We start from the raw sequence: 25,735 nt of genomic DNA, 5'->3' as shown, positions 1-25,735 counted from the left end.
CCCAACCCTAAAACACAAAGCAGATGGGCTTCTCAATGGCATTGGATTTTTTATTCCTCATTCCAGCCTCTAGGATGGAAAACTTACAGTATTTCTGTGGGTTTTTTCAGGTCAAGAACATTTTGATCAGTGAACTGTTTTCACCTTGCTGCATTTTGTTGGTCCTTTTCCCTTTAAGAGAACCTAAAATTGAGCATTTAACAGGAGCAAAATTGACCTGAGCCTTCATTCTGTTGGGAGAACTCTGGGTTTCAGTTTTCCGGTTTGCTTTCAAACTCATGTCAAAATGACTAAAAATTGGGAAAAAATTTAAGCAGCAGCCCAAGACTTGTAAATAGTTGCAATCCTAGAGCCAGAAGGGCTTGATACCACTTTAGTGTAATCATTGTGCTTGTCCAATTTGGTCATGAATTCAATGTACAGCAAGTATGGAGAAAAAACATGGATCAATTGATGTAACATTCCAGCCAGGATTGTGTAATTTTACAGTAAAGTCAGGAAAAAAATCCCAAAGCACAAAGGGACAGACACACACCAAGAGATGTAATTTTGTTTCCTGATCACTTTTACATAATTAAGGCAGAGGCTGATGGGTTTTGCTTGGAGAAATGCTGCAGCACAGGAACACTACTTGAATCAGACAACAACAATACCCAAGCAGACAACCTTAAATCCAAGGATTTAAAGACCATAAATCACGGCACTGAACTTGTGTGCATGAAATAAATGGGCTGATGGCAACCTAATTACAGAGCTGTTTGCTTTAAGTGTCCAGGAGTATCATTTTTCAGGATCTCTCAGCAGGAACCATCAGCATCCACAGGATAAATATCCCAAAAGCCTTCCCTACAACCTCTCTGGAACGGGAGCTGCCTCCCAGTGCCTGCACTTGGAGAGACACCCACATTTAAAGGTTTAACACACACTGCAGTCCATGCGCAGGTGCTTGCACCAAAACGCCCACACTTTTGTCAAGAGATAAATAAAGGGTGAGTAGGATCCTGAAGAGGACTGGCAGGACATAATTACCTTCCTGTGAGTCAGTGTTTGGAATAAAAACTACAAGGTTGCTCTCATTTATAGTATTAGTTGTATTAATAAGTACAGAAGTTTTAAGGTCATCTGTTTAAATATCTCATCTGCATCATTTTTATACGATGATTTGTATGTTGTTTATATTTGGTATGATCCCCACCCTTCCTTTTCTAAGCAGAAAGGAGTGGGAGCAAATCTGTGCAACTTTAAATTCTTAGGTTTAATCTCTCACTTGAAATTTAAAAGAACTTCAGAAAATACCTCCAGAAGATAAACACCTTGCATTATTTATATTAATGATTCCCTCAAACCTGGAGGTGAAGTTATTTTCAAATAACTGTTACATTTCAAAGTGACTCCAGACACAACAGGAGGGTGGCCTTGCCAAGCAGGACCTCAGGAGGTCTTGTCCCACCTCAGCTGTTCTGCAGTTCCCTGGGGACACAAGGCCAGTCCCAGGGCTGTGACCCCACATTTAAAAGGGGGGGGTCAGTCACCAAACACTTCCAGAAGCAGAGGAGAGGCCATTTAAACTGCACTCATCTGACCTTGGGATTTGAAATCCCCTGGGAGTCTCTGTGGGCTTCAGGAAACACCATTTTGCCACACTTCAGTGCTAATGAAAAGAGCATTACTCATCCACCAGCACTGGAAATGGATATTTTCCCCTCTGCTCCCAAAACAGGGCTGGAATGAACTCAAACAGTGAGCACAGTGATGGATCTGACAGCTTGGTATTCCATGAGCCAGAATTCCACCTGGAACCACCAACATCCTAAAACACAGCAGCAGCAAACTCTGTCCTGCAGCCCCAAAAGTAACAGACAGGTGCAAAGTAGCAACTAATTCCTGGGTAAATACAGCAAAGAAGGTAATCCCTGGAAGAAAGTGCTCAACCACTTCTCCAAGGAGCTGAGCTGTCCCACGGCATCCAGAGGTGCCCACAGCCACTAGGACTGTTCTTCCCTCGTTTTTTCAGGGAGCTGTGGGCCAGCCAAGTACCAAAACCTTGGGAATGCTCGCTGGGAGCTGGCTGATTAACGTCTCCCTCGTGCTGAACTCGTTATCTCGGGACACAGGAGGAGGCAGAGCAGCCCGCAGAAAACAAATGTAATCTTCTGGAAAGAGCACAGCCATTAGATGTTATCAGTTTGCAAAAAAAATTAAAGATTGAGACTGGAGGAAGCTCATGATTTGAATTCTTACAGCACTTCAAAGCAATTTGTGCATGAATGCGAGCATTTAGTCTTCTAATTAAAAAAGGGAAAAAGCAAGCAAAATAGTAAGACATCATTTACATGAAAGAGGGGGGAGTAAAAAAAACCAAAAAACAACCAACAACCAAAACTCAAACAAAACCTCCAGTGTTAATCAAGCACAGAGTGGATTCCAACCCAGAAAAGGGAGAGAAAGCTCCAGATTTAATGAGGGAAGGCGTTGGAGAGGAGCAGAACTCGCCTCAGTGCTTTCTGCAGCACTCCTGCCAAGCCATCCCACAGGAATTTCTACATCCAGCCTTTGGGAGCAAAAACTCATCAGATGTTGTGCAAAGCAGGGCCCTTTATTCCTGCCCCCTCACTGTTTTCCAAACAAGCCAAGGGTTGGGGCTCCGGGGTCCTGGCTCTGGGTCCCAGGGGATGGGATGGTCCCACCACAGCAGGGATGGAGAGAATTTTTCTGAAATATCGTTTACCCTAAAAAAAGATAATGATCCCAGCCTTCTAAAAATGAGCTGTCCTGAAATGATTATAAATAAATTTACCTTTCAAACACTGAGCAGCAAGAAGTTACACTCAACTCCAGCTTCAAAATCAGACTGTGCTCTTCTGAGGAGCTGTGATTAACAACCCTGAATGATTTCTGTGTCTGAAAATCGATGCCTCAAATTAGCAGCTGAAATTTGTAAGAACTGCACCTCCCCAAAATCTCCCTAAAGGCATTTCACCTGTGCAAACACAACCCCTCAGGTTACAATGCAGGACTTTTTCAGTTTCCACTCGGGCATCTCCTCCTTAGCCAGGGGAGGAGCTTTTTGCAGCTATTTCAATGCCAGGGATGCTCCTGGCTCCACATTCCCGTGAATTCAAGCCATGCATCCTTGGAGTCACTGCAGGAGGAGAGTTCTGCTGGGTTATCCCAGACTTCCCACTGCTTATCCTCAAGATACAGGAAAACGTGGGAGAAAAAACACAATGCAAAAGAGCTGCAGAGCAGAGAGAACAGAGGAAAAAGAAACCAGCTTTCAGGATGTTTAGAAACAGCCTGGGTTCTTTTGGAAGATTGTTTTTTCCTCTATTCTGAGTTGTTTTTACCTCCCCAGTGCAACCTTCCAAGTCCAGGAACAGACTGGACTGCAAACTGCACAATCCCAACTGTGGAGGATGGAATTGATACCTCAAATTGGTATTAGATTCATGTTTTGCAAACCTAAATCACACCAGATCTTGCTACAGGCACAGCCCTGGGACCCTGCCCATCCACACAGTAAATTGTCATTTCTGGCCAACAGAGCAAAACATCACGAGGACAGACAACAGAATGTGGGAGCAGATTTCCACTGTAAAAAGGGAATTTAAACTGGAGGGAACCAGCTTTTCAGAAAAAAAAAACAACCCAGGAAGTTGACAGTGGTAGCATTAATTCCTTTCCTGATGTGATGTCATTGCCAGTTGGGTTGTTCCTATTAAAAAGATCAAAAAGGCCTCATGTGCACACACATTGTTAAAATTCAAGCAGTGACAGAGGCAATTACTATTTTTCATTCCCTCTATAAATATTATTACAAGCTGCTTTTTCACAAAACATTTACAAACCACGAAGCAAATCCAGTGCTCCCGGTAAATGAACACAATTAAACCAATTTCTCTTTCAAAACATGAGAGAATTACTTGACCTCTCTTTTAATCTCGAGTCATGCTTAACTTTGTCTAAATAAAATATTTTGGAATCTCTGGAGAAAAGGCTGCTCATTTACTCCAAACAAATCTCTGCTGTGATTTCCTTCAGTGGTCTTCTTTGAGAAGCACTTGTGCTGATCATGGGTAGTGTCATCTTCATTAAAGATAATCAAGAATCCCTAGGCAGATATTTGCACTTGAAATTAGATGTTTCATAACATTTCAATATTTCCTAACATCCGTTCATATTTAATTCTTGAGGATGCTTCAGTGCACAGGAAATACGGATCAGTCCAAGCAGTTTTCCAACTAGAAATCGTTTGGAGCAAGAGGCCAACAGGACTGAGTGGCAAACCTGAAATTGAATTAAGGATTTAAGGCTGGATAGAGACCACCTCCAGCTCAGCAACTAAATAAATTCCCTTTCTTTTGCCTTTCTGTGCAATTATCTGTGTGTTGCACATCTGTCTGAACACGCAGGAACGACACCATAATCCACTTTGGGCTCGGGATTAGCGAGTTCAGGCTCCAAGGAGAAATAAAGGCATTAACACTACTTTGAATGGAGAATGGAAGTAGATTAATGCTACTCAGGGAATGAATATTCCTGTTGTCTCACAGTTACTCCTACAGTGGTAGCAGGATTTGACTGGTAGGAAGTGAAGGGGGGAAAATAAGATTTAATGGGCTGAAAAATTTTCATTACGCTGATAGTGATAATTTATCGTCACAAATTAATGAATAAATTTCAACTTTAATAAATTGCTGATACACAGGAATTAACTTCAGCTCTCTGTTTCAGCATGGAATCTGTATTTTAATTTCCAAAAGCTTTCCATGTGTGTTTTCACAAGGCAGTTTTTGCACTGGGAACTGACAGACACTGGAACAGCCCGAAACTCCTGTCTCACCTCCCCAGCTGGACTTTTATTCTGTTTTTTTCACTCCTAACAAGGACACAAACACAAGGTTCCAAAATCAAAAGCATCAGGCAGTATAAAAGTTCAAAACATTCCAAAAACTGATGTCCATCCCCAAACACAGAGGACAAAAATGAAGTAAGGGTGCGAATTTCTGGGTTAGAACGAATTCACCGAATACTGAATTTCTTAAAATGAGACATTAAGTTATGAAAATTCTGAGAGCTGTGAGAGGCAAAATCCTTTCTCCAGTGTCTCATAACACATTAAATCAGGGTTATAAATTATGGGATGCGCTCCTGTTTCTCACTTGCAAACAAATGAAGAATAAGTGGCAATATGAAGCAGCTGCCCGGATCTCACTGTGTGTAAGTGGTAAGAATTTAAGCCAAATTTGAAGTAAAAATGACCAAGTAACCATTACCACCAATTCCCACTGTCTTTCCCACATTTCCTGGCTCTGCAGCCCCTCATCCCCACGTACCAGACTTGGCTCCCTCCTCCATGTGCTCCCACTTTCATCCACAAAACGTTTCCAGTCTGAGCATTATCTCACGGAAACGTAAATTTTCCAGGCAGAAAAGGTCCCACGGTGTGTTTGGGTTTACTCTGCTCCACATGTTCAGAATTACGAGCAGGTGACCTCTGCATCAACCTAAAAAACATGGAATGCCAACCAAATCCTCCCCAAACACCAAGTCAGGGATTAATAAATGATAATTACTGAATTTTAGGACAGTTTAGGAGTGCATTCTGATTGATAAACACAGCGATCACTAATTGCTTGTGTTAATTGGATATTTTTAAATGTATTTGCATCCAATTTCCACCATTATTAACCACAAGCTACTATTGCTATAAAAGTCATTGGATCCTCTCATTTAAATAACCAAAAACTCCCACAATGAAGCTATAAAATGCATAAAGTATAGAAGAAGTGGGGAAATGAGGTTCCTGAATTAATTTTGATGTGCTCCTTGTGGAGGGAGGGGATAAAATGAGACAAACAGTTTCTACACTGTCAATGCCATTTTAAGTTCACAAGTTGCAAAATGAGTTTTGCTTTCAGAGTTTGACATATCCTGATCAAGCACTAAAAGTGCCCTGAAAGGCAACAACAAAAACAAACCCAGACAAAACAACAAAACCCAACCTGTAAGATTCAACTGCTGACAAAGCCCTAATGAAAACACAGATATTGGTTTAAAAAAAAACCCCAAAGCTGCATTTAACACACCCCCCCCTATTAATCAGCTATTGTTCCACCTGTTCTGAAGATTCATTTTACATTGATTTTACACCCCTGCATTAAAAAAACCCAATGCTTTCTTTGATATTCATAGAACCCCAGCATGGTTTGGGGTGGAACAGACCTTCAAGCTCATCCAGTTCCACCCCATGCCTTGGGCAGGGACAGCTTCCACCAGTCCAGGTTGCTCCAAGCCCCGTATTCAGGAGGTAAAACCCAGACTATTTCACTCAGTTTGAAGTATGAAGATGAAATATTCTGCATGGAAACTTCAAGAGGAGAAATCAACGCATGGGAATAGGGCTGAGCAGCTGGAAACACTTCCAGGACCAACAGAGAGCTCACAAGTTCTGCATTTTAGACTTTTCCTACAACTTTCCCATCCAGGTATTCAAAACTTCACAGAAAAGCCAAGGAATCCCACACAAAGTGACAAGAAACGCATCAGACAAAGCCCTGTGACACCCCCAGGTGCTGCAGGAGGAGCAACCACCACCACTTGACTCAGAAACTGCAGCCTCAGCAGTCACAGCTCATTCCAGAACTCAGCTTCACAGGATTCCTTCAGGATTTATCCCTCGAATCAAGAACAGACTTGAGATTCACACCATTTTTTAACAAAAGGTCCTCATGCCAAGTATTTCGCTCTATTTTAACTATTTATCCCCTTTGCCATGCCTTGGAAGATTGCTGGTCACCACAGGGGTTACAGGGAGGTTAACACCCTACCAGAAGGGGCTCCTCAGGTTTAAATTTATCCACCAAAAAGAGAAATTCCTACCTTCTCCTTCTCCACAGGGGCATTTTTAACATACATTTGTAGAGGAGGAGCCACAGCCACGGTCAGATGTGAGGAGTCCACGAGCTGCAGCTCATCTGAGAGCAGACGAGCTGAAAACAGCCTCCAACCACTCATTTTTTTGGAGTAGAAATTTACTGACCAAAGGAAAAACACAAAAAGAAGGCCAAATTGCCATTTTCTTGCCTAGACAGAACCAAAACCCAGCACCACATCTCACAGAACAAGAGGTTCTGCTCAGATTTTATAATCCCATTATTTATTACCACATTTGTTCCAGCAGATTTTTATTTTAAAAACAAGATCCACCCCCCCCCCCCCCGCCAAGCCACATTTAGGCTTTCAAAGACTCTTAATTTTCCTTTCAGTGAGGTATTACTGTATTTCCTTGCCCTTGGAGAGTTTTATCTGGGATTATACACATGTACCAAAACACAGCTGTTCCACTTCTTGGCTCCTTTATTTATTTCCCAGAGAAAAACCTGCCTCTATCAGGCACCCAATTAGCTGCTCACTATCAAAAGGCTGCTTGGGCCTTTCATCTGCTTGAAAACTGGATTCAAGTGAGAGGGTGTCATGGAAACTGTGGCTAGGGTCATTTCCTGTTGCAATTTTTCAGTCACCAAAAATAAAATAGCAATAACAATAATAGAGGGGTTTTTTCTGATTTAAAAAAAAGAGTATTTGTTATCCCAAACAAATAGCAGCTGTGTGAAAAGGAAAATTATATTGTTTTTCATGAGAAATCTTCATGTGACAAAGCAGAAACTGATTTCTATTCAATGTTCAACTCTCTCCTAAAAAACTGAAGATCACACATGCAGAACACAAAACTTTCAGCAAATATGCAGTGAAATTAATGAAGAATTTAAAATTAAAAGCCCAGCTCACTGTACTACCACAGAGTGTGTGTTTCTCTAAATATTTCACTGAGCAAGTAGGATAGAAAATTATAGATAATTATACAGGAGATTCTAGCTAATGAGCTAAGGACAGTACTCCAAATTAAAAAAAAAAAAATAAAAATGGGAAAGTTCATGAACTAGGGAGCTTTTTATCCTTCAGATGAGTCATAAATAGAGGTAATCAAAAATTTAAAAAAATAAGAATACCTTAGTCCTTTGCCAGATTTTGTTGTGTTTTGATTAAAAAGATAAGGGAGAGGAGAAAACAATACCATAAATTTGCACCTGTTCCCAGGTAACGGAGTTTTTTAAACACAGAGTTAAGTGAGGGGATAACAGGGAAATGCAAATAACTCCTCTTAGAGAGGAATTGAATCAAGGATCTGACTTCTGCGAGAGCTTTTCTCTGGTGAGAGGAGATTGAGGAATACCTGGAACACATCCTTTTATGAGCACACCTGGAAAGGTCCTCATTTGGTTTATCCAGAAAATGCTCCAAGTTCACTTGGCAAAAAGGCCTTGAGTGCTTTGTCTCCAAAAGCTTCTTCCAATTATTCCAATGGAATTCTCACTCAGCTCAATGACATCAATGCAGAACATCTTGGTTGATCCTGAGACAAGAAGTGCTTTCCAGTCCCAGAAGAACAGAGCCCAGCCCACTGCCTTTCACCCCGTTCCCATTCACCGCGGCCATGCACGTTCCTCTGGCAGCATTTTCCAACTGAATTCCCTTCCAAGCCCTTTGAAGGCACCTGGGTGTAGCCCAGCCCTTGGCTTTTGCCCTCAGCCACCATACAACCAACAGCTCTGCCCTTGGAGAAGCTGCAGACGCTCAACTCCAGCCAGACAGAACAACTTTGGCTCTCTCTTGGCATGACAGAGTCTCCAGCGTGGCCACACACGGATCAGATGGAGACAGGCAGCTGGTGCCCAAGGCAAGGAGCAAGGTGAGGTTCACCACAGGCATTGCTGGGATCCACACACATCTGGCTGGAGCTACCCAAGCACAGGCAGCCCCCAGCTCGTCCTCACCCGGATGTTTTCTCGGGAACACGTGAGCAGTGTTTGCGCACCAACAGGGGACACCAACCTTTCCCGCCAGGGACACACCACAGGAGGCTCAGGGTGGTCATCAGCAGGAATTTCTTCCTGGAAAGGCTGGTCAAGCATTGGAACTGCCCAGGGAGGTTTGGAGTGCCCATCTCTGGCGGTGCCCAAGGAACTCCTGGATGTGCCTGGGGACAAGGTGGGGATCAGGCACAGCTTGGACGTGATGGGCTGGGAGGGATTTTCCAACCTTAATTATTCTGGGATCTGACCAAACTAGAAACCCTACTCCAATCACATCTATCCAATTTCTAATTTAATTAAATGTGTGGATTTGCTTGTGTATGTTCCCCCACCCCTTTTTTTTTTCCTTTTTTTTTGGTTAATAATCTTCTTTTCCTTCACCTTTATTCAGCCATTTCCAAACCAGAATAGATTTCCCAAGGTTCTCCCAGGAGCTGAAGCTCTCTCTGCTTGCAACCTCACAGAGCACCACGTGAATGAGTAACAATGCAAAAGGAGACATCTTTATCAGACAACTCCAAGACTTTTTTTCCTGAAGTTTCGCTCTTTTTGTTAATAGAAAGTTAAATATATATCCACTAAATTCTTGTTCTTGTGAAGATTATTGCCAGGTCAAACTGAACATATCCATGACCTTGAAGCCTTATGTTTTGAGGAAGAAAGGTAAGGTTAGAAAAGTTTTTTAAGACCCACAGACAGGAAACAAAATGTAGCTGAGAGATTAAACAGAAGATGAAAGACAACATCAAATCTCAGTTCAAAAAAATAATAAACACATCAAATGCTGTTGTGGTAAGTGGCCATTACAGACAAACCTGACATAAAGGAACTGAGAAAAGTTGTCCCAGTGTCCCCAGGTGTGGACGCTGCTGTTGCTGCCACAATCCCGGCTGAGCTTCCCGGGAAGGCCGAGGTCATTGGGAATGCAAAGCCCCAGCTGGGGTAGGAGGAACTGGAGTGTTCAGTGCCCCCCAGCCAGAGCCCTCCCCCACTCCCATCCTGCTCCCCATTATTCTCCAGTCAAGCTGAAAGCCACAAGGGCTTTTCCTCGGCCGCTCCGTGTCAGCCAGACTTGGGAAGCTCCGCAGGAATTGCTGAGGGATCCAGGAAGGCACAAAAGCCTCCTGCCACAAAGAGCCCTTTCATGTGGCCGTGTGTCCATTAAACACGTCCTGGTAATGTGCATATGTTCTATAAAGTGATTATAAAGTGAAGGCTCAGTCACTAACTCAGCTGCACAATAAGATTTTTAAGTCTGTCACTGGAAAACCAGGATTTGAAGTGAGGAGCTGGCAATGCTGCACAGCTCCTCTGAGTAACACTCAGATAGGCCTGGTACCCACTACAACCGCTGAATGTGGATTTTCCATGTCTTAATGCTTTCATTTCTTTATTTGGTGACACTCAGGCACCTCACACTGTTCAGGAAAACATGGAAAGGAGGATTCAAGCCCTGACAGTGTTCCTGCACCAAACACGATGCTCTCAGGACACTGGAATCGCTGCTCTGGCAGGTTGGAAACAGAAAGTTAATAAATAAACAAACAATAGAAATAATAGATCAGATCTTGCTGTTACACCATGGATCAGGATGAACTGGTGAGCTGCCACTCCTGCTCTTATCAACACCAAAGCAGTACACAGCCACTTCATCCTCTTCCTCCATCTTTTCCCTCCCTTTCCTTTTCCCACAGGGGCTCAGCATTTCCCAAGATTTTGGATAACTAAGATAGGTAAAGACTCCTGCCAGCTCTGTGGGAAAGCACGTTATCTTCTGTCCACCAAAAGGAAAAAAAAGTTTTTAAAAAGTAATTTTAAAAAAAAAATCTTTTTTCTTTCTACATCATCAAAGCAAACCAGAAGTTGGGAACACTCCCCAGTGTGGGTGTGGCTGTGGGCCAGCTCTGCATTCCGGCCTGTGCAAACCACAGCCTTGCTATAGCAAGGTTTCCATATTTTAAATATATTTTTAGACTTAGGGCCTGATGCTGACACTGGCTCTAACTTCATTTCTGAGCAAGGATCCCAAACAGGCTGTGAATCTATTTTCAGGATTAAAAGGAAATGTTGTCAACCAGCAGCAGCAAAACTCCAGTCCAGCTCCTCATGGGACATGGAGGAAGAGCGGGTGGTTGCAGAACTGCTGGGGTTTGTCATGCAAACCATTATCAGGTGAGCACTTCACCCATCCAGATTCCTTCCAGGAATAGAGAATTCCAGACTGGTTTGGGTTGAAAGGTCCTTAAAGGTCATCTCATTCCACTCTCTGCCATGGGCAGGGACACCTTCCACTGTCCCAGGCTGCTCCAAGCCCCAATGTCCAGCCTGGCCTTGGGCACTGCCAGGGATCCAGGGGCAGCCACAGCTGCTCTGGGCACCCTGTGCCAGGGCCTGCCCGGTGTGCCAGGGAACAATTCCTGCCCAATATCCCATCTAACCCTGCTCTCTTTCAGCTTCAAGCCATTCCCCCTTCTCCTGTCCTCCATGCCCACATCAAAAGTCCCTCATGGATATCTTCCATCAAGCACAAAATCCCAGGGGACCTGTTGCCATCACATTCTTTATTCCCTGTACCATTGGAGAGGTCCTTGCCACACCAGAGCTGCCATCAGGCCACCTCAGCTCCATTGTGCAGAGGGGGGCAAAGTCCTTGCCTGGTGCCACGGGCAGGGAAGTGGCCTCCAGCATTCCAATGGCACTGGGAAGCAAGGAGACAGGGAATGGCAAACAGGGAATGACAAAAATGACACAAAACAAGCGAAGTAGAGGGCAGGAAATGGTGGAGTGACACAGGAAAGCAGCAGAAATCCAGCCCTGCTGCTCCTTCCCCCTGCACAGGAGTTTGAGGTACAAACTCCATAGAAACCCCCTGTGCTTCCCAAGGAGCCACAGTTTGGGATCAAAGGCTTTGAACAAGCAGGGACATTTTTTGTATTGAAGTTGCAAGAAGATGTGGATTAATAAAAAATAGGGAGGAGCCTGGATTGAGCCTGACCCACAGGGTGTGTACCTACACTATAGGCACATCAAGAACAGCAGCTTTCTTTACAATTCCAAAGAATCCCAAATGAACACATTCCTTCACTAAATATTTTAATCACTATCATCCCTTTCGAGCTGCTTATTTTTCCTCCTCTTTATCCTGCCTTTTCAGGCTCCATGAAGCCATCCAGACAACACACACGGAGCAGGGAACGCGCTCAGCAGGTCTGACGTTTCAAACGAGCCTGCCCAGAGCAGCTCTGCATTCATTTCATCCCCACTCCACATCTTCCCTCCCCAAAATAGCTGCTGCACCTTTGCTCCTCAAGGAGAAATCCACCATTCCAAGCACTGAAAACCATGGCAATGGATGTTGGGTATCATTTATTTTTGGAGGCTGAGCTTCTATTCTTGGAAATGTAGGAAAAAGCAGTGTTTCAAAGTCTGAGGTTGCAATTACCAGAACATATTTTTTTTAAAATGTATTTCTAGACTTTCAGCCAACCACTTGCTGAATAAATACATAAATATGAAGGGGGAGGCAAAATTCTATTTATGTGACATCACAGTGAATCGATACATTAAAATTCACGAGACTGCATTTCTTACCAAATAGAAATAAACAACTTGTTTAATAGAAATAGAAATGACCAGTTATCTCCTATCATGGCTATGCTGGGGTTATTTTAATTTTGGCTTTGCATCCAGTAGTTTTAATGGAAATACAGCATCATCAGTATGTCAATATTTAAAATTTCAGAAACCAAACGCAACTTTTGGAATAAAATTCCGTGTTCCCAGTGGTGAGCTCAGCACAGCAGGGGTTCCTCTGCCAAGAACAGCTGGATCATCAGCAAACTGAATTTAACAACTTCAAGACCGACAAGCACATCCATCAAAGCAGCTGCTGAAATGATCTAAGGATTGTAAAATATAACAGCAGCAGAATTCAAAAGGAAGAGTCAGAATATGATAATTCATAATTACAGTTTCATTTCGGTCAAAAATAAAAAACTAAAAGTAAGACTTCTTGTTTTCCCCAATTGCACTAATAAGCAGTAATTCACAAGAGAAGGTTGGCTACTTAAGTGCCATTAGGTTTGTATTTGCAACCTCCACCTTGGTGAAGCTCATCTAAAGCTAAAAAATTCTGACAAGTTTGCAGTTTCCATGCTCTTCCTACAATATATGTGAATATTAACTTTCTTCCATTTTTTTAATCACAACCTCCTTCAAGGAAGACTCAAGAGGCTGTGTACCCAGGAATAACATTTTCTAATTTTAATCAAACAGATCAAAGACTGAAATTTACTGTTTAAAAACAGCTGCCTGACCACAGCTGCATAATGTGATAGACAAGCATCCTCAGTGCTTATTCCTGCCTTCCTGCCTGCACCAGAAAGTGCAGTTTTCCCTGCAAACTCCACCAAGCCAGACCAAGGGAATAAATCCCACATCACACCTGGCAGTCCTGGAGAGCCACTGGCAAAAGGAATGAAAGACAACTACAAAATTCGTATTCCAGACAATTCATTGCGAAAACAGTGTGCCCAAGGAAGTCAAACTACCTACAGCTGTAACTTATTTAAACTAAATATCCTTTCATTGTTAAAACTGCTAAGTGTATTAGAAACCCTTCTATTTTTATCCTTCAATGCCTTCCATACCACACAAAAATCCTATCCCCAGAATGTTGGTTTGGCCCCTCTGGAATACACCTGTCCATGAGGGCTCCACCAGACTGCTGCCAGCTTGAAACTGAACCTGCAGCTCATGCAGCAGCTTCAGCCTCCAGTAACAAAACAGGAACTGCAATTCAGGATCCACAGAGTGGAATTGGCTTTTCCTCCTCGTTTCACACTCCTTGCAACGATGGGAGATTCTGCCTCCCTCTTATCCTCCAAATAGTGTTTAGCAAAAGTCAGAAATCCCACATGATTCCAATATTGGAGAAAAGAGGAAAAACAATCTGCTAATTTTTCAATTGACCATGAACAAGGCAAGAAAAATATCCTGGATGTGACCTCCTTCTGTACCAATTTTCCATCAGCAGCTGCACCTGTGCTGGTTTGCAATGGACAGGCAGCCACTGCAAGCAGATACTTCAGAAAAACTTACTTTTGCTCCCCCAAAATGCACAATTCCATAGCCACACCATGGAGTCCATTGTAAGGTACTCCCAAAAAGCTCTCCTGGCCTCCAGCACATCCAACAGCTCAGCAGCTCCTGCAGCCCAAAAAGCCTCACAGCACTCGTTTTTCTCTTCCCAGCAGAAGTCAAACGCAACCAGTCTGAGCTGAGGACTGGAGCTCCCTCCTGTTCCCAGGGTTTGGGAAGCACCAGGAGCTGAGCCATCCCACGCTGGAGCAATCCCACCTGACACACAGCACCAGGAACGGCCCCGAGCAGGAGCAGCTCTGCTGTCACCCCACAGCTCTCCTGCAGCTGCAGCACTGCTTGACCAGCTCCCAGTTTCCCATCTGTGTCACATGGAGGGGGAAGGACAAGGAATAATCACTGGCAGGGCGGATCCCACAGCTGATCCCTGTGCTCACATGGCTTCTGGGAAAGGACTGGGGGAAAAGTGCTCTGATTTGGATAAATCCCAGACTTCGTGCTAACTCACCATCCATTCCAGTGTCAAATGCTGCTCTGACACTCCTGCTCCACACAGTTTGGGGTTCCTTTCTTTTCCAACAAATAAAAGGCAAAGAGCTCTCCTGGCTCTCCGTGTGGTCTTCCCAAGGTCTGGGAAGCCTTTTCCAACCTTGGCTCAGAGTCTGCTCCAGGCAAACAGGCTCCCACTACAGCTATTTTTGGGAGTCTGTCCCCTCTCCCCCAGCCCATCACCACAAACACCTCCTCAGATTTTGTTTGATTTAACTTCTGAAGTGAAAGTATGGCCCAAGAGGAAATGTTTCTACTTCTTCCTTTGCTGAAAGGGGCAGAAGCAGGGACTGAGCAGGGCCAGGGAGGTCATGGGAGCACCTCAGCCCTTTGGTGTGGTACCATCACATCATCTCTGTCAAGCTGAACTTATCACCACATGCAATTTGGTGTGAAATCCCCAAAAATCAGCACAAAAATAACCCTACCAGGGCAAACACACAAGATATTCCACTTAAGGTGTTCCAGCTCCTAGAAACTTTTATGGCAACTTCCAGATGTGTCTATTTTAAATCTTTTTTCTTCCCCCCCAGCCTCATTCCCACCTGTGACAATCCTAGGTATAGCCAGAAATTCCTACAGCATGGCAGGGATACGTGCAAAAGAAGGTCAAAACTGGACAGGGAGCACTGGCCAGAGAGTTCTGCAGACATGCTGGAAGGAAAATTACATTGTTTTATTCAAAAGGTGAAGGGGGTTCAAATCACACAGTCCAAGTTGTGCAAATCCATGAGCTCAGAGGCCAGCAGCACTGCTTTTATCAGCTGCTCCTGGCTGGGAAGCTGCTAAAGGGAGATGTAATAGTTTGCTTTTACTAATTATTGTAAGTGTGCAAATATACTTTTGGAAAAATCACTTGGGAGACACTCCAGAGTCCTTCGAGGCAGTTGATAAAGCAATACTATTAACACTTTTCCTGAGATTGGAAATGAGTGTTCCTGATTTGTGGCATCAGGATTATTTCAAAAGTCAACTCAGATTTTCACTGCTAAACCACACATATAATTTCATCCAGATTTCTGCACAGGGAAGAACACACAGAGCACAGGATTCAAGCAATAACTTGGCTTATATTTTATATCAGAAAAGGCAATTCTCCACAACAGGCATTGCATAAGCACTAATGCTTTTATACTCTGTTTTCCATGGAAAAGAGAACACAAGGATATCCTTTCAGATTTCATTAACACTGCATGTTATTGAACAACAATAAGCTACAGGAAAGTGATGATTGAGGAATGCTGGCTCTATATTTTTACACTTTATTCTGCATTAAACCACCAATACAAGAGCTATTAATCAAAACCTCATTTGACATACAAAACAAAGGGTGATACATCAGATAAGTTACTTAAACTTCAATTATTAACTTATATTGTTCATGTACAGAAAAAAAATTTTAAAGAAAAAAATTTCATCTTTTCCTATTCAACTGCATCAAAATAAATCATTCCTGGGCCATTACCCAACCTTTAGTGAAATTCCCTGATCCATGAAGCATTGCCATTTCCAGGCTTCACAGGGAGCCAGGCTCAGGTAGCCCCGAATCCCAGTTCCATCTATGGAGTGCCCTGACAACAGAAATAACAAAATTTGGGGTACTTCCTTAGAGCTGGGCACTTCCACACAGGAGGGCACTGAACTGACAAGGCTCCAAGCATTTCTCAGCCAATTTTTTCCCAATAATTGACAAACAAACAAAAAAAAACCCTGTTTGTACTTAATGCTCCCTTTTAATACACAACTATAAAAGAATAACTGGGAAACACACACAAAAAAACTTAGTCTTTTTTTCCAATTCAAACACAGCTTACCTCTCTGAAAGAAAAGAATTTCTTGATGTTTTCTGACAACAAAAATTAGGGTTTTTTTCTCCCCAGTGCCTGGCCAGGCTACAGCAGCAGAGCAGCCTCTCAGGAACCAACCACTCCAAGAAAAAGTGGGATAACACGGCTGCATTTCCTCGTGTGCCTTCCTTCTGTTATCAGCCCTGCCACAGCTGAGACTCCCAATCACCTCCCAGGATATCTGAATTCCTGCTGTCCCATGCCGGGACAGCTCATTATCTGCCAGCCCACCTTGCTGCTCCACACTCCCAACTTTTATCTGGCCGGGCCAGCTGCATTCCCGGTGTTTGAAGTGGAATGTCAGCCTTTGCTTGTGCCACATCACTAAGGACGGCCCGAGCCTTTGAAGAGACAACTCAAAGCCTAATTAAAAATTCAGATTCGGTCTCCCCCACGCAGCCATTCCTGCTGCCCTTCCACCAGGACCTCTCGCTGTCTTTTTGAAATGTTTCATGTCGGGGGGAAAAAAAGGAATGTGTGTGGAAAAGGATGAAAAACTTGGGCTGTCAGAGAGCCTCGAGTGAAGCTGCTGTAGATGGATGCAAACTAAGACAATCATGTAAAACAGATGAGGTTTTGCTCCACTGGTTTCTACTCTGTAATTATTACCACAGCACACACTACTGCCAAGTAATATTAAAATAACCCAAAAAGGTATAATCAAACACTTAACAGCCTTCCCTACTTATGTTTTTTTTTTTTATTTCAGCTTCACAAGCTAAAAATAATAGGAGAAAAAAAAAAAGACAGTTTTTTGTGCTGTCATTTGGCTGAGGGTGCACAAGGTCCAGGTTTCAGAGCTGGAGGATGTGGTGTTTTACACCACTTGCTATGCAAGTACCTCACAGTCATCACAGATTTATTCATAAAGATCCAGCAAAAGAAGTGGAGAAATGTGTGAAACTCCTGATTTCAGAGATGGAGAATCACAGTTCTGGAATTTCAATTGGTCTGCAGGACAGCTCAAAATGAGATTTATCTCTTCTAAGTAGTAAATCCATTAGCCAGAAGACAACCCCATTGGAAAAAATAAATACTGCATTCTGTCAGTGCTCATTTTCAAAAGGATTAAATAAACAGACAGTTCTAGTGACTCCAACTCTTTGCCATCACCCAGAAATCCTCAAAGAATGTGGATTTTTCAGCCCATATAAGCCCCTGGACATCTCCCCGTTTCTGTGTCGTGCTTGTCTGAGCACAATCTGTTCTTCTAGAAAAACATATGGCCAGACAAGCTATTAGGAAGATAAATAAATAATATGCTTGCCAATCAACCAGCAGAAGCCTGTACTAAGCTGTTATTTTACACTGCATCACCTGATGTATCAAGATATTATAGCATGCACAGTATTAACATTAAAAACGAACAGGAAAAAAATGACCAGCAAACTGGCTTTTTTTCCAGGTTCAACATGCATGGTTTTGATTCCAGCCCCCAAGATCAGTAACAGACAATGAGAAAGGGCTGTGCTTCCTTCACGGAGTAAGAGTTAAGGATTAAGATGGCAGAGCTGCCTTCACAAATATTCAAGGCCCTCTGGGCCTACAACTTTTGTTACTGTCTGGCTGGAAACATCAACATGCATTTTGAGAGCTATAGATGCATTTAATGCTTTTCATCTTCAAAGCATTTCTTACTCCTTTCAACTCTGGCTGCAAGTAGTATATCCCTGTTTTGGAGATGGAAACATTACCTTGCCCCACACTATCAAAAAATATCCCTCACCTCACCCAGAGCAGATTTAGAGAGTTAAACCTCGCCAAAACCAAACCAAACACTCACAAAAGTTCTGATTTATTCTTTTCCTGCCTTCACCTCCCAACTAAAGAATTTCAGTTGTTCCAACCAACAACCTACCCTGTAATTTCAGCCAGGTCAGAGAAGCCGGGATCAGACGAGCCAGGTAACAGGGATGGTGAAACTCCACCCAACACATCAGGTCATGCCACAACCACCAATTCAGTTACAATTTTAGTCTTTTTAAAAGGGCTCTTAACTTTGAATTAGTGCAGAGTGTCAGCTCTGCCCAGGAGAATATATTACAGGACTGTCACACAAGTAGTCATTGACCGAGCTGCAGCCCTTGGCAAGCGATGCCATGGGATATTTAGGATGCAGTTCGCTGAGGAATGACAAGGAATGCAGCAGGGCTCGCAGAGCTGGGATCGCACACTGCCTCCCAAGGATGTAGCCTGCTGCCCAAAGGTGGTCCCTGGAATGACAGGGATGCTGGCAACATGTGCTCTGGCTATGGAAAAAAACGAGGGAGCAGTTCCAGGCGACTGGTACAGCACGACCCAGAATCCAGCAGCTTCTCCAGCACCCTCCGTCCCACAGGAGGGAGAGGGAAGATGAGAGATTGTGGTGAGGCTGTTTCTGGTTGATTTGGGAAATCCCTCTGGGCAGAACCATAAACAGATCACCTCTTCTGCTGAGGGCAAAAATCCATGTAAGGATGTATATGTACACACCACTCATACCCCAATATGTGAAAGGGAATACACAGGATATTATAACATAGCAACATCATTAACCAGGGGTTTGGCAGAACTGTAACACAGAGGGGGAACAATAATTAATCAGAGCAACAGAGAAAAATCAGACAACTGATGAACTTTCTGTATTTAACCGCTCCTGGAGAAACAGCACACAGGCAGACACCCAGGAACCCACACACACTGCAGAGCCCAGCACGTGTTCTCACTAAGGGAATCCTTGGTATGGTACAAATACGTATATTCTAATTGGAAATTTAAATAAGAATTTATGAAGCTGCTGTTCAACACATTCAGCAAATGATGCAACTCACGAGTTGTCACCTACACTACATGATCCTCAGCAGCTCTAGGCAGTACCATTCAAGGAATAAATTTATAAATGAAACCAGAGCACTTGCATGGGCGAGGAAACAAAGCACTGCCCAAAGGTAAGTCAGACACTGCCCTCGTGCAAGTCTCTGTAAATAGACAGCAGTGGTGTGAGTGCCAAAATCAATTGTCAGACTGGTGCTGCCACCAGACACCTCTCTCATCCTCAGTCTGCCTCTAGCTTCAGCCTCTATTCCAGAGGTACCTCACTCTTCTCAACAATGCAAAAATAACGGGATTTCATGAGAAACAGTCCTCACTGCTGTTGGACCAGCACCATGAAGTGCAGGTAGAAGGAGAAGGTGTCACAGGAAGGACACGCCGCACAGAGGAGACAGAGCTCGTTTAGAGCACTGCCAGTGCTCCCGCAGAGATCTGATTTATTTCCTATCTCACAGCTTCCACGTTCATTACTCCCTGCCCCTTCTCACAGGCATTTAATGCTCACACATTCCATGGCTCTCCTCTTACCTCTTCCACTTGCTCCTCTGGTGGCTGCTCTAGAGACTCCACCTCATCCTGCCTTCCTGCACTTCTGGAGGCTCCGTCTACACTTTCCTCTTTTCCCAGACCCAAAACACACCCAACCAACCTCTCACCTTCACTCTACTGAAGCATTTCCACCTGCTCCTGCACTCATTGGATGCTTCCTCCCCACCTCCAGCTCAGACCTACCCTTCCTGCAAAGCCCTCTGGTGACACCACCTCCTGCCTATTGCCAGGATGTGCAGATGTGGGAGCCACAGCTGGCACGGACCAGAGCATGGGGAGAGCACGCAAGGGAAGCATTAAATCCTGCCACTTCCTCCTCTCTCGTTTATGAAGCAAAATAAAACCGCAGCTCGCTAACGGCTGGATATCAACCCTTCCTGATGCTACCACAGCTTCCCCTCACTAGTCCTGATTTGGGGCCGGCCTCCATGTCACCCTCTAAACCAAGGACAACACCCTTGGGATTTGTATCCAGTTAAAGCTAAGTGTTCTCACTCTCCTTTCAAAATCCCACACCTCTTTTCTGCCAACACAACCTGTTTGCACCAGCCCAAGCATCCCCACTGTGCTGGCAGCCCTCACGTGGCACCAGGTGCCCATCACCACTCACCAACAGCCCTGAACAAGCAGGGAAAAAAGGGAATTCTGTGCCAGCTACACCCAGCCCCGCCTGAGCAGGCTTTGGAAATTTCAGCCCTAAAATCAAGTGAGAAGCACGGGCTGCAGTGACACATGTCATAACATTTTTTGTTCTACTGTAGGAGGTCAGCAGAGAAGCTTCTAAAATCAGGGGAGGTTCGTTCCCACCGGTTTTTAATCTTAAACAGCTGTAATAATGTTCCAAGGGGGAGCAAAGGACAGGCTGGGCATTAGCGTGATGGGAGTTGAGACAGCCAAAATATGAAGCATATAAAAATAGAGCTCAGTATGAAAAGGGTTTCAGTTTAACTACCAGTTTCACCACATTAAATTACTTCAGGGCCTTAAATATCCAACTAATAGTAAACAGAGTTTTAACATTATTTGCATCCCCGTGCACTGGCATCCGGATTGTTCCCGAGCTTGGATCATCAGTACAATTCTCGGAAAGAAAAGCTGGCTCATCCTATAGTTAACTTCTGTAACAATGTATATTTTTATGAGCCCTTTTTTTAAATACAATACACGTTGAGGTGATCGCATTACAATTTTTTTTAACGCCAGAAACGGATTTAGCAATGCAATTATACTGACTTCATTTGCATTAACAGAGACTCCACCAAAGCAAAGGATTATGCTTATATCTTTTGAGGGGAAATACATACATGCGTACGCACGGCAGAAGGAAAAAAAAAGTGACTTCCTTGAATTCAGTACATCAATAATGTACCTTGTTAAGTGAAGTCATTTAAATCCGCGTCTTCTTAGCATCAAGGACAAGAGACAGCTCAGTGTTTGCCCGGACAAAACAAGCCCTAGGAGGCCGCCCAGCACAATGATGGTCCAGAGGTGAGAGAATGCAGCCAGTTTAGAGAAGATAAAAAGCCATTTGGGTAGAGACCCCCGCTGATCCTATGAAAGTGTCTCCTTTTCAATTTGGGAGGCTTTTAAAACTGCATTTGCTACTGACCATACCTTGCCCTGAAAGCCGCCTGGGATCCGATTTCACTTTTTCCCCCCCCGGAGAGGGTCGGCAGCCGCCCGGCTGTACCGCAGGTACCAGCGCTGCCTGCAAGTCCCACCAGCCCCTCGCAGAACACCCCGCAAACAACACAGAACTCCCGGCAGTGAGAATAACCTTCCTCCGAGCCCCGCCGTGAACCCAGCATCTGAATAAACTCCTCCGGCCGCACTCTGGGGCCGGGAAGCATCACTTCCCCCGAACGCAGCGCTCTCGGGCTGCCCGCAGCTCCTGCCCGCGGGATGCTCGGGCGGGACCGGCTCAGCCCCGAGTCCTCAGCCCGGAGCTACCCCGGGGCACGGCAGGCTCAGCTCCGAGCCCGGGCTCGGACCCCTCCGCAGCTCCGGGAGGCGGCTTTGGCTGCTTCTATTGTGTAAATTACAAATAAACCAAGAAACTGCCCGCGCCCCGCCGCTACGGCCCCGCTCCCCCTTCAGGCGGGGGAAGCGGGGCCGGGGAGAACGGGGGCCGAGGGAAGCCGGAGCTGAAGAGAGCCGGGCCAGGGGAAGCCGGGGCTGAAGAGAGCCGGGGCTGAGGGAGCGGGGCCGGGGGAAGCCGGGGCTGAGGGGAGCCGGGGCTGAGGGAGCGGGGCCGGGGGAAGCCGGGGCTGAGGGGAGCCGGGGCTGAGGGAGCGGGGCCGGGGGAAGCCGGGGCTGAGGGGAGCCGGGGCTGAGGGAGCGGGGCCGGGGGAAGCCGGGGCTGAGGGAGCCGGGGCTGAGGGAGCGGGGCCGGGGGAAGCCGGGGCTGAGGGGAGCCGGGGCTGAGGGGAGCCGGGGCTGAGGGGAGCCGGGGCTGAGGGGAGCCGGGGCTGAGGGGAGCCGGGGCTGAGGGGAGCCGGGGCTGAGGGGAGCCGGGGCTGAGGGGAGCCGGGGCTGAGGGGAGCCGGGGCTGAGGGGAGCCGGGGCTGAGGGGAGCCGGGGCTGAGGGGAGCCGGGGCTGAGGGGAGCCGGGGCTGAGGGGAGCCGGGGCTGAGCGGAGCCGGGGCTGAGGGGAGCCGGGGCTGAGGGGAGCCGGGGCTGAGGGGAGCCGGGGCTGAGGGGAGCCGGGGCTGAGGGAGCCGGGGCTGAGCGGAGCCGGGGCCGAGGGGAGCCGGGCAGCCCACGCAGAGGGGAGGGAAAGTTTGAGAAGAAGAAAAGAACCAAGGGAGGGAGGGAGGGGGGAAGAAAGAAAGAAAGGAATGGAGAGAGAAAGGGCAAGGCAGGAATCGAGAAGAGCGTGTGGAAGAGGGAGGGAAGGAAGGAAAGAAGGAAGGAGGGAAAACCAGGCGAGGCGCGGGCCGGGCCGGGCCGTACCTGCATGGTGACGACCCTCAGCTCCTCGGTGGCGAGTTTCCTCATCTGGCTGGCCAGGACTTGCGCCTCGTCCAGGATGGAGAACTCCGCCTCGGCGGCGCCCAGCGCGCACAGCAGCGCCAGGCACAGGAGGCCGAGCGGCCCCCGGCCCCCCCGGGCAGGGGCAGCGGCGGCGCGGGGCTGCAGCCGCCCGCCGCCCCGCGCCATGCTGGGGGAGCGCCGCGGGCACCGCCTGCCCCGCTCAGCGCCGCGGGCCGCCCGCCATGCAGGGGACGGCGGCGGGCGCTGCCCCGCGCCCGGCTCCGCGCTCACGGCGCTCCGCGGGCCCCGCGCTCCGCGGCCCCGGCGCTGGCGGCGAGCGGCGGCGGCGGAGAGACGCAAACTGCGGCGCGGAGGAGGAGCGGGAGCGGCGGGGCCGAGCGGAGGCGCCGCGGGCAGGGGGAGGCGTCTGGGGCCGCCGCGCTGCGGGCGGGGGCCGGGCCGGGCCCCCCGCGCCAGCCCCGCCCCGGAGGCCGCCGTGCCCCCGGAGCGGGCGGGGGGAGCGGGGACACGGAGCGGGGGACACGGACTGGGGAGGGTTGTATCGGCCGTGAGTGTGTTCCAAAAGCCAGCGCTCTGTCTCTTTTTATTTTTTAAAATCTTTTTTAAACTCTTTTAAAACTTTTTTTTTCCCCCGTTTATTTTATTTATTTTATCAGTGTTCAACGTCTCCTTTCGCAACCCCGAGCACGAAGCCATCCGTCCCCGGCACCGCCCAGCACGGCCTCGTGTCGAGCCTTGGGGAAATGTTTGTCGTGCAACTGACACGGGCAATAAACAAGTAAATGAATGAAAGGAACGGCGGCAAAGCCGAACCCACCCCATGGCACACACAGCTGCACTCCCCGGAAGAGCGGCATGGATAAGACAGCATGCCAAGATACCTGGAGAAACATCCCCTTTGGGGCAGGAAATCAAAGAATCACAGAATGGGTTGGATGGAAGGACCTTAAAATTCATCCTGTTCCATCCCTGCCATGGGCAGGGACATCTTCCACTATCCCAGGTCACTCCAAGCCCCAATGTCCAGCCTGGCCTTGGGCACTGCCAGGGATCCAGGGGCAGCCACAGCTGCTCTGGGCACCCTGTGCCAGGGCCTGCCCACCCTCCCAGGGAACAATTCCTTCCTAATTTCTAATCTAAACCTAATCTTCAGTTTAAAGACATTCCCCCTTGTCCTAACACTATACCCTTGTAAAAAGCTGTATTGATGCCATGTGGACAAGCACACCACAAGCCCTGCATCCAGTGACACGCAGCAGCATACTGAAATCCCAGAATCACAGAAGCAGTAAGTTGGAAAAGACCTCCAAGATCATCAAATCCAACTATGAACCCAGCACTACTAAGCCATGTCCCCAGGTGCCACCTCCACACACCTTCTGAACAGTTCCAATGGTGATTCCTTAGCTGGCCTTATCTTCCTCACCCCTTCCCTCCTGACTGTTAGGAGCAGAAGCTACAGCCTCGGGCTGTATTAGGAAAACTCATACAAGGAATAAATTTTGGGAGTGAAAGCCGAATTTCCGTTGTGCAGCACCTGGAAGTGCTGCCCAGCAACCAGCAATCAAGAAGCCCAAGAAGCCAAACACCAGGCACATAGAAAACACCCTCTAGATTTACTCTTCATTAATTAACACTTTATAATTGTTCTGGTGTAGATAATGTTTAAATAAATCTGGCCTGTAGAGACACAATGGCTCCAATGAGCCACATCCACAGTTAAATTTTTAAGAGTCCTACCAGAGTCACTTGTGTCCTGTAGCAGTAAATTCCAGGAGTTAACAATTCATCCAAGCATTAATGCAATGTGTTATTTACTACCAAGCTTTAATATAACATATTATTTACTATAATCATATCCTATTTCCTTGAAATGTGGTTTCTCTCTGCTTTAATGGTTGATTTTTTGACTTCTCCCAGGTGCTGGTGCCCACAGCAATTCCCCATCCCACTTTGTCAAGGATGGCATGTGGGAACTCATGCCTTCTGACCAACGAATCAATCTGATTACACAGAAGCATCTTATTGTTTAAAACACCCCTGTGCTCACACATCTCACAACTTTGACATAATACCTTACTTATGCACTTTGCTTACTTATACATTCTACCTACTTATACATTTCACTTGCTTATCTTATACTACTTATACAGATACACATCACTCTACTTACACATTTTCTTACTTGCTTATACTTTTTACAACTTCTACATAACACAGTACTTAATGCATTTTACTTACACATTCTACCTACTCTTACAGACTACTCTACTTACACATTTTACAACTTTTACATAATACAGTACATATACATTTTGCAGCTGCTGTGCATGAGAGCTCACATTGCTGGATTGGTTTCTCTATTTCATCCATGAGCTCCACACGCACTTTTCTGAAAATATGATTGGTTCTAACCCAGTGCAGCACAGTCCTTTTTTATCTATTCCCTGCTGTCTTGGTATTTAGTTTTTCAGCTTCTCCTTTCCCAATTCTTTTCCAATTTAGCACAGCTTACCTTTCAGTCCTTGATGAATTCCTGAGGGCTCTAACAGGTGGGGCTCCTGATCCAGGCAAGCAGCATCGAGATGGTGACAGCAACAAAACCCATCCTGAAATCAGCAGCCAAGTTAGTCCAGGAAATGCAAACAACAAGAGAACAAAGGACAGGGAGCAGAAATAAACCTGTCCCACCTCTCCCCTCGAACCTTCAGACTGGAGCTGAAACCGCTCCTGGGGCTGATGTGCTGCAGCTGAAGGTGGAAAGGCCAGGTGAAGCCAGTGAGGATAATTCCAGCCTGGCCCCACTCTGAGGGCTCTGGTAAAAATAACTAAAAATGGTTTGGCTGGGGCACACTATCAAGGTTCAAATACTTTACAACAATGGCTGCTGGGTCAGACCTGAAATTCTCCTCCTGCAGGACAGAGCTATGGCCCTGCAGCACCTGCTGGCATCTCTGAGGGACATCAGCAAAACTCTGTCTCATTGGATTTTAATAAATGAAATGTAAT

At 46.2% G+C, this 25,735-nt stretch overlaps 1 protein-coding gene across 2 annotated transcripts in view; it reads right to left on the bottom strand.

Moving 5' to 3' along the window:
* CACHD1 (cache domain containing 1) overlaps positions 1–22,906 on the bottom strand; it is a 90,390-nt gene extending 67,484 nt beyond the window's left edge. The window contains exon 1 of one of the 2 annotated variants that reach the window (XM_048312285.1): positions 22,685–22,906. In XM_048312285.1, the coding sequence (XP_048168242.1) occupies positions 22,685–22,891 (207 nt within the window). In that variant the 5' untranslated portion in view covers positions 22,892–22,906. Of the gene's footprint in view, positions 1–15,070; positions 15,095–22,684 lie in introns of those variants that run through there. The other variant, XM_048312284.1, reaches the window with a different exon arrangement.
* Between the last annotated feature and the right edge of the window lie 2,829 nt (positions 22,907–25,735).

This window comes from Corvus hawaiiensis, chromosome 9 (genome assembly GCF_020740725.1).
Source record: "Corvus hawaiiensis isolate bCorHaw1 chromosome 9, bCorHaw1.pri.cur, whole genome shotgun sequence".
In the NCBI taxonomy this organism is placed as follows: Eukaryota; Metazoa; Chordata; class Aves; order Passeriformes; family Corvidae; genus Corvus; species Corvus hawaiiensis.
The sequence above is the reverse complement of the archived record's forward strand: the minus strand, read 5'-3'. Positions and strand labels throughout refer to the sequence as shown.